This window comes from Micropterus salmoides, unplaced genomic scaffold, assembly GCF_014851395.1.
Source record: "Micropterus salmoides isolate LMB-PRFRI ecotype aquatic unplaced genomic scaffold, ASM1485139v1 Ms_hic_scaffold_3, whole genome shotgun sequence".
NCBI lineage: Eukaryota > Metazoa > Chordata > Actinopteri > Centrarchiformes > Centrarchidae > Micropterus > Micropterus salmoides.
In genome coordinates this window covers 6,280,564-6,292,370 of record NW_024042261.1, presented here as the reverse complement: position 1 = coordinate 6,292,370, position 11,807 = coordinate 6,280,564, and the positions used below count along the sequence as shown (strand labels likewise).

The window sequence follows — 11,807 nt, the reverse complement described above, 5'->3', positions numbered from 1 at the left end:
TGGTTCACATTTTGACTTTGATACCAAACACTATGTTTTAAACTCCAGGATTGTCTTTTTTTTTTTTAGAGAAATCAACAAAACTTACAATGTTTTATAGTAAAACTGTAGGTGGTGCAGCTTTCTGCACGTTTAACCTCTGACATATCTAGCCCATTAAAAAGCCATAATATTAAAATTATTTCTGCAAGTAAAAACACATTGGATGTGTAATTTATGTTCCAGGCCGAACTGTTCCCCGATAACTTTCCAGCAGACTTAAACAGGGAACAGTCAAAGTTGCTCTCAGGCTACAGAGGATGTGAGTGAGCGTAGCAGAGAAAGCCCTTCCTATAAATACTTACATTACTGGGCTCTTTCTAAAAATACAGCCGGGCACACAATACTAAAGGAAATGCTGATTGACGGTGACTGAGGACCTGCTCAAAATAGACCTGGACAGCGGTGCATGCAGGAGACAGACCCGATTTAACATAAATAATTTAAACAGACATACTGCTGGTACTACTAACACTGCTATACAACTAATATAACTAACTAATAATGTCAAAAACCCCAGTCTCTTTAATTATATTGGTCAGTGAAAGCCTAACATTATAAAAAAAACATTTCATATGCAGTTGTAGCTTTTATGTAAATTAATTTCACCCAGAAAAATCTCACCATCAGATTTAAATGTATTTTTAAGAACATGTGAATTAAACCCACTAACATTTTCTTAACAAATTTACCAAACCACAGGCAGAACATGCCCTTTTTCTGTCTGATGTTTGGCCGACAGAGGGCGCTCCTGCCCCTCGTGTGTGTAAGTGTGTGCCACAGTACGTGTAAAGCACAGATTAAAAAAGGCTCCATAAATTTAATCTGTTTTGCTCTAATTAGATGATCAGAAACACAATACAAAATAATGATAAAGGTAACAACAACAACAATAATAATAATTATAATAATTATACACTAGACAGATTTCAGCACAACGATTTTTTATTGAAATTGTGAGACAATCAAAAAAAATAAAATAAAACAAAACAAAACCCGGACAACCAGCATAAACAAGATACTTTCATCTTTAAATATATTTATGAATAGATATGAATGATGCGCCCATAGGAGGAATTGCTTTGAATGTCTCCTGGCTGGAGTGAAATAACCTGAGGTGTTTTTGAATCCATGTGGAGCTCTTTCCTCTGTATTTGTCGGTGGATGCAGACTAAAACATGGCACACACGTCTTCTAAAAATCAGCGATGCTTCATACACAGTTTTTCAAACCAACAAGCGCTAAATAGCTTTCATTTACAGTATATGTTCATGTAAAATAGGGGAGAGGAGAAGGAGAAATAAAAGCAACGAGTTAAAATCGAAATATATACACGCTAATATACAGCCTTGAATAAATTAATACCAATTGCATATTCTTGGATCTTAGCTTTATTTACAGAATTTGTTTTATCTTTAATTACATAAATAGTTCAGAAACATTTTTTTCTGGCATGAAATGGTTAGCGGTTCTTTGTTTCTGTCTTCCTCTCGCAAACGGAACCAACACCTTCCATGCCTTTTGAAATGATCAGGCCTGGCGGGGGGGAGTTTTTGGATGCAGCTTGAGGCCTGCCTGTTCCGGGCTCGGCTCGGTGTGTAAAAACCACGTCTGGATGCTCAAATACTTCAAGTTAACCAAACTCAACACACACGTTCCACAGTGCGCCGCTCAGTGTGTGGAGCTGCAGGCCCTCAGGCAGGTTAGACCGATATATGGAGCCGATACTGGTCTTGTGTGGTCCACCTCTGATATAATGGATATGATAAAGTTTAACTGATTATATTTTTGTAATGGAATTGATCAGTGTTACTCTCTGTAGTGTCCTTGAACTGAAGTGGTCAGATATTTCTTTTTAATATTTTATCATTATTTTAGTGTTTCATTTTCTAAAATGTGTTTCCATGTATATATATTTTTTATCTTTGTATATTTTATATAATTACTTTCGTCAGTCTAGAAATGTACCCAGAGTTTCTATGGGGGTAAGCCTGCCTTCACGAGGGGGATTTTTGTTGTCTGGTGATGGTCAAAAAGTTGACTGACAGACTTCTCACCCTGTCTAACAGGTCAGCTCTGGAGGAAACCCTCAATACTTGTGAATTTAAAAAGGTTAAATTAATTATATGCACTAAATGTCTATCTGCAGCTTTGTTCCAAAAAATACCAGTTGTCGGCCTTCACCGACCCATATCGGTCAAACCTCATCCCAGTCTCCGTAATGTGCTGTACAGGACATGTGCACTTATAGTCCTCCGGTAAGTCTTCATCCCAAACAAAGAGTCTTCATCACTTGGGAGAGTCTGCAGTCGGGGAGGGCTCCCTCTGGCCCTCCAGGCCGCTCACCAGTCTCTGGATGCTCTGCAGCTCATTCACCGAGTCCTTCATGGAGGTTTTGGGAGATGTGGTCCTCCCGCTCGACCCTCCCATCTTATGGTTGCTGTGGTGCTCTGGGGCTGGGCTGGTCTCCCTGCTGCCCGGTTTGGAGGATTCAGAGCCTGGGTTGAGGCTGCCCTGCAGGCTGGCAGTGAGCAGGCTGGAGCTCTGAGGCAGTGACACCGGGAGCTGGTAGGGGTTGAAGCGGAGCCGGGGCCGGGACGAGCTCAGGAAGGGGTTCCTGGAGAGTGGGTTGGAGGTGCTGGTGGCTGGGAGGGCTGAGGCAGAGGCGGCCGCTGCAGCTGCTGCCATGTAGGTGTAGGGGTATGGGAAAAGACCGCCAAATGGAGGCATGGGGATGCCCTGGAATATGAAAGAGGAAAGACTTGGAGTCACAGTTGTACACATTTCCAGTCAGGTGGTCAAATAATTAAAGGAGTGATACATTTTTCCAACATACCAACAGCAACTAAACAGTTTAATCTTTTCATATTATTTTAAACAGATTTTTTAAAATGAAAATATAAGACAGGTCTGATATGAAAGCAACAAATCATTTTTTTAAGTTTCAAATTCTCATTAGTTCACTTCATGTTTAAAAAAGGAATTTGATGACTGTATTAATCATTACATTCTCATGCTGATACTTTCGTGTCCTACATGTTTGCATGCAGCAAATGCACGAAATGTTGCTTCACTGACCATGCTTATTATTGGGCAATAAATTGAACACAGCTCTGATTGGACTGTGCAAGGTGAGGTTTAAATTAACGGTTATTGTCTTAAGAATGTGAAACTTGACACCTAATCCTTATCTACACACTCTAACCCAAAGCTCCAACTCTCCTGTCCCGCTTACATCAGCTCAGTGCTACAGGTGTATAGGCAAACTAAATCATTTTCTGACTGGATGACCTTCCTTACCTGAGAGGCGAGCATGTGCTGGGACAGATGGAAGGGGAAGGGGTTGGGGGTTCCTCCCGTGCCCTGGGCGGAGAGGCTGCCATTTTCCAAACCACTTGCTCCAGATACAGAGGCCAATAGATGCCCCATGCCCATTGCAGAAAAGGCTCCAGGGGCCATGGCAAACTGCCCAGGGTGAAACAACAGCGGCGATCCGGCGTTCAGAGGGTTAAAGAACTGCTGACTGTGCAGGCCAGACAGAGCCAGGCTTTGTAAGTGACCAGGGCTGAAGTGCGATGGGCTCTCGGTCTGGACCATGAGAGGGGAGAAGGTGTCCTTACTGGCACTGATGCCTCCGGCCTCTGAGTCCTTTGTCAACGCGTCCGTGGTGTCCTTCCTGTGCCTGTTCTCCACTTTGTCCTTCTCAAGATTCCTTATACTGAATATAGAGTCGTCCTTCTTTTCCATGCTAGGCCTGTCCCTCACACGTTCCTCACACCTGGAGCTGTAGGGGGACATGGGCTCAGGTCCCGGGCTGTTGGAACCAGTACAGAGCTCGTCCTGATGCTCCAGCTCCTGCTCACTGTCAGTGCACGTTTTGTCATCTACAACACAGGAATCACACAGGGAAAGAGAGGTGTAAGCAGAGCCTCCAACCACTTATCTCCCATTTCCTCCCCAGCCATTACAAAAAAACACACCTATATTACACACTCTAGAGTGGCAACCTAAACCTGGTGGGAGGCTCTCAAAATCCCCCCTGCAAATGAACACATGTGAAATTCAGAATTACAATATTTTATCTTTAAGAGCAACACACTTTATATTATGTCAAACTGTGCAAAGCCTTTAGAAGGCAAACACTTGAATAATCCACATATTTAAATGAATAAGAGGGTCCATTAAACTTAATATGGGCCAAGGCTTTGTTAAATAAATTAGTTTGATAAATTAAAGGAATTTAAACAATGCAATCAAACAAAATGAAAAAATTAAACCAGATAAAACTTGGGACCACATTTACATTGAAAGGGAATTTAAATGTCTATAACCACCATAAGAGCATTAAACTCTATATTCTCAATTAGCAACATTAACATTACAGTGTAAATGTGAATATAATAACCCACTTCAGACAAAACTCAGGCTGGTTTTACTCTACACATATATAGCTGTTAATGCATTTATCTGCCAAACACTGTCTGTTCCTGCATAATAAACTTTTAAAAATGATTCAGTCTGAGTGGAATTTCAGGAAATAAGCAGACACATTAGGTGATCTAATATTATAGGTTGACAGGTGTGGAATACATAAACCAAATCCACCACCAATCCACTGATATGAATTTTTAAAGATCATGTAATCACACAGGCCCGCATTAATTAGCCTATTACAAAAATAATTATTCTATTTCTACACGATGATAAAGTATTTTCTCCACGTTTCTGGTTATTTTCGACCGCCAAATTACAAACTTATTTTAGTCAATTTAACACAATCTAAATGATTTAAACTTAAAGTTCTAAATGATTACAACAACACATCATGGCTGTTAAAGTCTGGATTTAAGATAACTATTAACACACCATCGCTGAAACTCACGCCGGCTCATATATGGGCCCAAAAATAAAAATAAACAATATGTGTCTTACCTCGACTGGGTCTGCTGAACCTCAGAGGGCTGGTACCGGCTCCCAGAGGGGAGTGGACGGCGTCCCTGCCGGACTGAGCCTCACTGGACGAGGCATCCGAGTCCGCGCCCTCCCGGTCCGCCTTGCACTGGTCCTCATACATCCGCAGCGACGGCATGGTCAGTTGTTTCCTGTCAGTAATAATAATAATAATAATAATAATAATAATAATAATAATAATAATCCATGGTGATCTGGGTTATCGCAACGCTGTGAGGTGCACGTGCAGGTGTTAGGCGGCATACCTTTTCTCTCTCCTTCCGTTCCCCGTGTCTCTGAATCCTTTGGCAAAAGGGTTGTTGTCAATCTTCAGTTGCGTTATCTGTCAAAAATACAAAGTTAGAATAAATGTGGGAATGAGGGAACCAAAATAAAAACATTTAGGCCTAGTCCACTCTGTTAGAGTCCATTGTCCTCACCTGGCCTATATTTGGAACTACATGGTTTCTGTGTATTAACACACATTGAAACTAGCGTGTTGGACAGGAGCCACGGTAGGTCCCGGATTTGCATTATTAATAAAAGCTTAATGATGGGGCGTTATTCTCATAGGCCCCTGGAGAGAAATTCTGCCACGAAATATTCCTCTATGGGGTCACAGGAGCCTCCGTTCCCCCAGAAAAAAATGCAGAGGGAGCAATACTTGAACAGATGACTACCATGTCAATAATTAATAATGCGGTTTGGATCACTGCTGCTTCACGATATAGGCTACTGATGTGGAAAAGGTCGGTGTGGCTCCACATACGGGTACGAAGCAAGGGAAAGGCCTGTGTGACTCTCGCAGGAACTTCCAGGCTCCTAAGTGGCCCTCGGACAAGACGCTTCAGGCGTCTGCCATTTCTGCAGAGTGTCTTGCGTCATCTGTCCACTGTGACTGCAGGGTGACCAGCCTTTTAAATGCCTCCTAATCGATGGTGACTCTTTGCAATAAACTTTTACAATAAGACCCCCCTGCCCCCCTCCCCCCCCGGACACAAGCTCCAATTAGCTTTATGGAGACAGACAAAGAGTCAGCGAAGAGGCTTAGCCTATAACAATGCCATCAAATATACACATATAAAACTGCTCATTTCAAATATGTTTTTTCTTTTTTTTAGTGGTCAGATATTCTCTTAAATCTGCAAACGGAAGCTGTTAGTGTCATTTTTAAGAACACAAAAAAATAAATAAATAAAAAAGAACGCACGTCTGCCATGTTTGATGCTGCATCACAACACAACACGCTCTCCCCATTTATACGCCTAATTTATTCTCTTCTGGTCAAGGTTATAGCCCATGAAAAGCAGATAACACACAACACGTTGGCTAAAAATTTGAATTCAGAAATATCTGCTACACCCACAAGTCCAGGCAAAATGACAATTAAAAATCAAGTGGGACATGTGGGTCCTCTGCAGGGAAATTAGGCGACCTATAAAATCAGATTAAGTCTTCGGGGTTAGTGGTGGGGGGAGGGGACACATGTAGGACATTTATTAGGCTACGCAAAGTATAGCAGCCATATTAGAGTCCGTTGGTTGAGTGTGAACAGTGACTCACCTTGTCGTTCTGATACGCAGTTACAGCCACGAACTCGGTCTCCGGGAAGACGTAGGTCCTGAAGGTGCTGTAGGGGAGCTTCAGGATGTCGTTGGCCCGCACTATGTGGAACCGGGGCTGGTACTTGTGCATGGAGTTCAGGATTGTCTGGACCAACACACACAAACACACAGCTTTGGAGTAAATATCAGGGTATTTTATGTCTCCCTTTGATGTTTCCTCCACATTAAAACTCGACACTAGACAGAATATGTTGACACGGATCATCCAGCGCATTGTTATTGATGCTGTTATAATTACTGTGTGAGCAGACTTGTCTGTAATTAGTGCGGGGCTCAGGGAAAAACCTGACCAGGCCACACATGTTGTCGTGAGGGTTCAGAACCACAGCAATAAATGGGATTTGATCCTGTTTCTAAGGGACAAAAGCTACATATTTCCACTCTCATTCATTTCATATTTATCACCACGTAGGCTACAGACACTTCACAAGCCGCCAGCTTGGAATTATAGCTTCAGGGCCTGTCTGTTTTGCCATACACAACATCAAAGACTTTACGTACATTGAAAATATATTTTTAAAATTACAAAACATAAGCCAGGTATAATGCGGCAATCAGACACCACCAATAGCCTATGCGGATAAAGTCCTATTCGCAGATAAAAATAGAATAGGCTACTAAGGTATTAACTTAGGCCTACGACTTAAACATGTTCATAAGCAGCACATACATGTGTAAACAAGATGTGTGTGTGTATGAAAAGAAATCCTGCCTGTGAGGGATTGCAAATTTAGACTGACATGTAAATGTTAAATTTGTTTCCAGTCGGGAGCACACTCTGCCTGACACTCAAGTGGACTTCCCTAGACATTTATAATTTGTTCCGATATTTTTTCATCTTTGTGCATGTTATTGCACGCGTGAAATAATAGGCTATTAAATAGCCTAAATGGTTTTAAAAAAGGGACAATATTGTGGTTAAAACATACAGATACTGCAACAAAAAAACACCACAAACCTAAACTATAGGCCTACTATATACTTTACACTATGGTATTATATACACCATACTATATACTGTATACAATACCATACTATATACGTCATATACTATATACTATATAAGGCTACAGGCCGGAGGGGATATCAGACACGTCTGTCAGCTCGGTCATTCAAGCTCTTTTCAAGCCATTTCTCTCTGACCCGATTTGATACACCACTAAATCCCACAGCGCTGCATTCACTCATCTCAGATATGATGTTTGTTTTTCATCCAAATATCATATCTGACTTTGATCCCAATAAAACATCGGTTAAAAATAAAGAATAAAAAGAGCAGGATGTATAATGCGGCCGTGGTAATGGCCGGGCTTGGGTTTGGATAAATGGATGCAGGAGAAAATGCAGGCTGATTGTCTACATATATTCTGCTACAGGGAAACATAAGCTCTGGGTATGTCAGCGGCAGCGGGAAGTCAAGTGGCAACAAAGTGTCAACAGCTCTGGACGTAAAGACGTTCAACAACAGCAACAACGTTTGCTCATCTTTAAATGCATATATTCTTTTAGTAAATAGTATTTTGTCTCAATACGTTTTAAGCGTTGCTCACTTTTATTTACCCTACGTTATCATTTCCCTGCAGTAGTTTAGTTTGGATTCAGCACATGCACCTTCTGTGTTTTTATTTATTTGCATTTTACCCCTGGCTGTTTCTTATTATTATTTTACTGCTACAACGACCCACTTTCCCCAGATGCTTCATAAAAATTTCATCTGAACTTAAGGACACCTAAAACACGCTGCCCGTCTGTTCCAACAGCAAACACCTCATGCAGCATGTAAATATGAAAAATCGTCTCTGCTCAGGCCAGAGAAAAAAAAAACTCTCTGTACTCACAAATCCGTGTTTGTCTGAGATGTTGTTGGTCAGCTTAAGTTTATGGAAAGCCACAGGCTTGGCCATCCACTGCTCTCCGGTGGCCGGGCTGTCCGGGTGGATATACATCCTCTTGGGCATCTCCGGGTCGGCCTTGCCCGCCACCATCCAGCGGGAGTTGTGGAACTTGTAGCGGCAGTCGTCCGCCGCTACGATGTCCATCAGCAGGATGTATTTGGCTTTTTTATCGAGCCCGTTTATTCGCACTTTGAACGGAGGGAACATCCTCCTGCAGAGAAAAACATACATGGAGTCAACACGCCGCGATACAACCATAACACAGCATCAGATGATCACACAGGACCTCAGCAAATCTGGCAAAAGAGGCGACATAGAAGGCGACGCTGACGTGCCGCCTGACAGGAGGAAATATTGTAGTTGTCAGATATTAAACGCAATTAGGCGACAGCAACGAGTCAAACCCATAGTGTGTGTGTGTGTGTGTGTGTGTGTGTGTGTGTGGTGTCTGTCCGCCTGCGTCTGTGTGTGTTGTCCAAGCCCTACACTACAAAGCTGAGCAGTATATTTATGACCACACCACTTCACGTCCCTGCTTTTTGAAGTGACAGCCTGTTTATAAAACCCAGAAGCTCTGCTGCCTCTACAGAATGCAGTTCACGAGATAAAACCTGATTAAAGCTCAGGCCATATTTCCCCCAAAATATCCCAAATATGTACTTTGATCAGTCTGGAAATATATCAGAAATATTTCAATATAAAGTGACGTTTAATTCATTTAGTTACTTTGATAAATGAAGCCAGTTTTACTCCCAAATGTGTAGGCTACACACGCACGGGACCTCCATTTAAAAAACATCTATCACCTATATTTAGTGGGAAAAGCTAGGAAAACACAACTTGTTATAACAGCATTATCTTTTCCATTTTTATTAGTTGTGGAACAGACTAATAATCGGTGGGGAAACAAATACAGACTAGCAAAGGCCTGACGCCCATGTTGCCATTTAATAACGAGAATTTAGCTGTTCCAAACTTGTCAGCTGTGGCTCATTCTCTGCATAAATAGCCTACAGACAAACTGCCGTTTTAAAATAAAGTAGGCCTAAATAAAGAATTGTAGGTATGCCCAGGAGAAGAATTATGAGGAAATCTTACCTTCCGGACTTGGTAATAACCATCTCCGTCCCGAGTTTATGAAACTGGTCCCAAAGATCCTTGGCTTCCAGTGTAACTTTGGGGTCGTCGTCCACTTCCTCCTCGGGCTCCAGGCTCTTCATGCTGCGAAGATGAGCCGCCTGATGGTGGCTGAGGGCCGGGTGGAGCCCAGCCTCCGCCGCCCCGGCCAGGCCGTGGTCCGGGATGGGCTTGGTAAGCGCCCCGGGAGGCAGGCTGAGCGCGGGGAAGAAGGAAGGCTGCGCGGCCGCTAGAAAGGCGGACATGGGGAAGTCGGTCGCCCGGTGTGCGTGGAAAGGGTGATATGCCATTGCAGTCCCTGTAAAAACTGGATCTCTCATCGGTGCATCCACAAAAACCGAAGTGAAATAATGGATATTTTAGTGGTATTTCCCCCAACCTAGAGCCAGTGTAAGTCCGCGCTTCGCGAGCAGTTAGCCTAATTTCTGTAAAGCGGTACAGAAGAGTACAGCACCTTGTCAAACACACAGCGCGTTAACAGGGTGAAGAAAATAGCCCAGAGTTGCTGTTGATGTGCTTTTCCTTTTGGTTCCTCCGCCGAGTCCTTCAGTGGAAGCGGCGCTGTGAAGGCAGAGCCCGGCTGCGCTGTGTGCCTCTCAGATAAATAAGCTGTTTCTCTGCTTCAGTCATCCCACACTGACTGGAGAGATGTGGCCCCGTTCACTGCAGATCTGTGACTATCTCACATGTCCTTCCTGCCTCCATCCCCAACACTAATGAACCAAGCCCCTTTGATTGCTGATTTTACGCTTTCTGGACCAATTGTGGGCCCCTATAGGCGTGGTTCTGACAGCTCCGGCCAGACTCTAGGAGAGGGAGGGGGGGCCAGAAGGTGTCGGAAGCATTAGCAGTAAGAAAACATGTCAACAGAATAAAATATTAACCAATGACAGGAAAGATCGGGAAATCCCACCCCCATTTCCAAGCCAAACACCGGGTCAGCCCTCAGTTCTTGGCCGGTGGAGGCATCACCTCTCTCGGCTTGCGTTTTTACAATGTCGCCTCCGGAGAAACCAACCTGTCCACAGACTCACTGTCTTAATACTCACCTTAATACAGAGGAACAGCTCCACTTCTCTACGTTTGCCACTGTCTTTTAGAACAACTCACAACAGTAAATCCACGACTCGCAGCTCATGCTCTGCATTCCGGAGAGATTTATTTCAAAGAGCTGCTGCTCTCTCGGTCGCTCACCATAATAACAGACATGTAATTATTCCATGTTATCGGCTGTTTTGACGCTTAGGCTGGATTTGCCTCACCCTAGCTCAGACTATGTTAGCTGTGTGTATACTGACTTCAGCCTCACACGGCCGCGGCTTCCTCCTGCGAGAGCCGTTTATCTGCGCGTTTTCCTGCTCGAGCTAACTGGAAGGCAGCAGCGTAATAAAGACACAAGGCTGGAAAAGGCAAACCCAGATGCTGCGTGGAGGAAATAAAAAGAGGAAACCAGATGAATGGTGATGAATGAATTTTGAGAGAAAAATCAGGGAGAAGGAAAGCGGTGAGTGCTCACTTCGATACAAACTTTTCCTTGTTTAGACGCAAATAAAGTTACATTTCTTGGAGATTCTAGCATATTCAGATTTTTATTTTTAGATGAGGCTACATGTTGTCAGTGCAGTTGTATTATTCCTGCTGTTACACTGCTGTTTGGCGTCGTGGTGAGTATCGTTTGCATTTCCACATCAAACAGTCGCAGCGATGAGATGATTTATAGTGCTCAGTCAGAGCTGAGGGCAGGCCGTGGTAGCGTGTAATCTCCGACAGGTTGTATTTTGTCAAACCAAGGACAGTGCGGGACTCCGGGAGCCGGGGGAGGAGGAGGAGGAGGGGGGCACCAGCCTCCCTGCACTCCGCTCTGCTGAGCTCTTTAGAAAAACCCAGTGCCGCAGCTCTTGATTAACTTGGACTCAGTTTGTTAAAGAGCCGCTCGGCGCCAGTCGGCTGATGCGCCACAATAAGAACAATCTCTTGTCTCTTTATATTTACCCTGAAGTCCTGCATGTGTGAGCCCCTCCGGCCCCCTCAGCAGCCTCATCTGCGTCTCCGCTCCACTTTTCTGCCTCGGTCATGACACTGTGTCAGATGGGATTTTTTTTTTTTCTCTTTTTGGATAAACAGCTGCTCTCTCCGGGCAGGAAGGACGGTGATGTGGGCC

The 11,807-nt window shown here is 43.6% G+C and overlaps 1 protein-coding gene across 2 annotated transcripts; it reads right to left on the bottom strand.

The window, feature by feature from the left end:
• Positions 1-966: 966 nt before the first annotated feature.
• tbx2b (T-box transcription factor 2b) lies at positions 967-10,618 on the bottom strand. Of its 2 annotated transcripts, none has more exons than XM_038692711.1 (7): positions 9,608-10,618; positions 8,453-8,720; positions 6,553-6,705; positions 5,256-5,332; positions 4,972-5,141; positions 3,340-3,923; positions 967-2,778 (listed from the first exon to the last, which is right to left on the bottom strand). In XM_038692711.1, exons 1-7 carry the CDS (start codon positions 9,964-9,966, stop codon positions 2,329-2,331), a joined length of 2,061 nt encoding a protein of 686 aa, XP_038548639.1. In that variant the 5' UTR covers positions 9,967-10,618; the 3' UTR covers positions 967-2,328. The 2 variants fall into 2 exon arrangements, with proteins under 2 accessions (XP_038548639.1, XP_038548640.1); XM_038692712.1 differs by having other exon boundaries at positions 6,553-6,699.
• Between the last annotated feature and the right edge of the window lie 1,189 nt (positions 10,619-11,807).

Excerpts from the sequence above, each read along its gene's own strand:
- tbx2b (XM_038692711.1), bottom strand. The coding sequence starts at position 9,966 with ATGAGAGATCCAGTTTTTACAGGGACTGCAATGGCATATCACCCTTTC. Across the intron at positions 5,333-6,552 it reads CTGCGTATCAGAACGACAAG|ATAACGCAACTGAAGATTGA; the intron begins GTGAGTCACTGT and ends TATTTTTGACAG. Across the intron at positions 3,924-4,971 it reads GTTCAGCAGACCCAGTCGAG|ATGACAAAACGTGCACTGAC; the intron begins GTAAGACACATA and ends CCTGTGTTGTAG.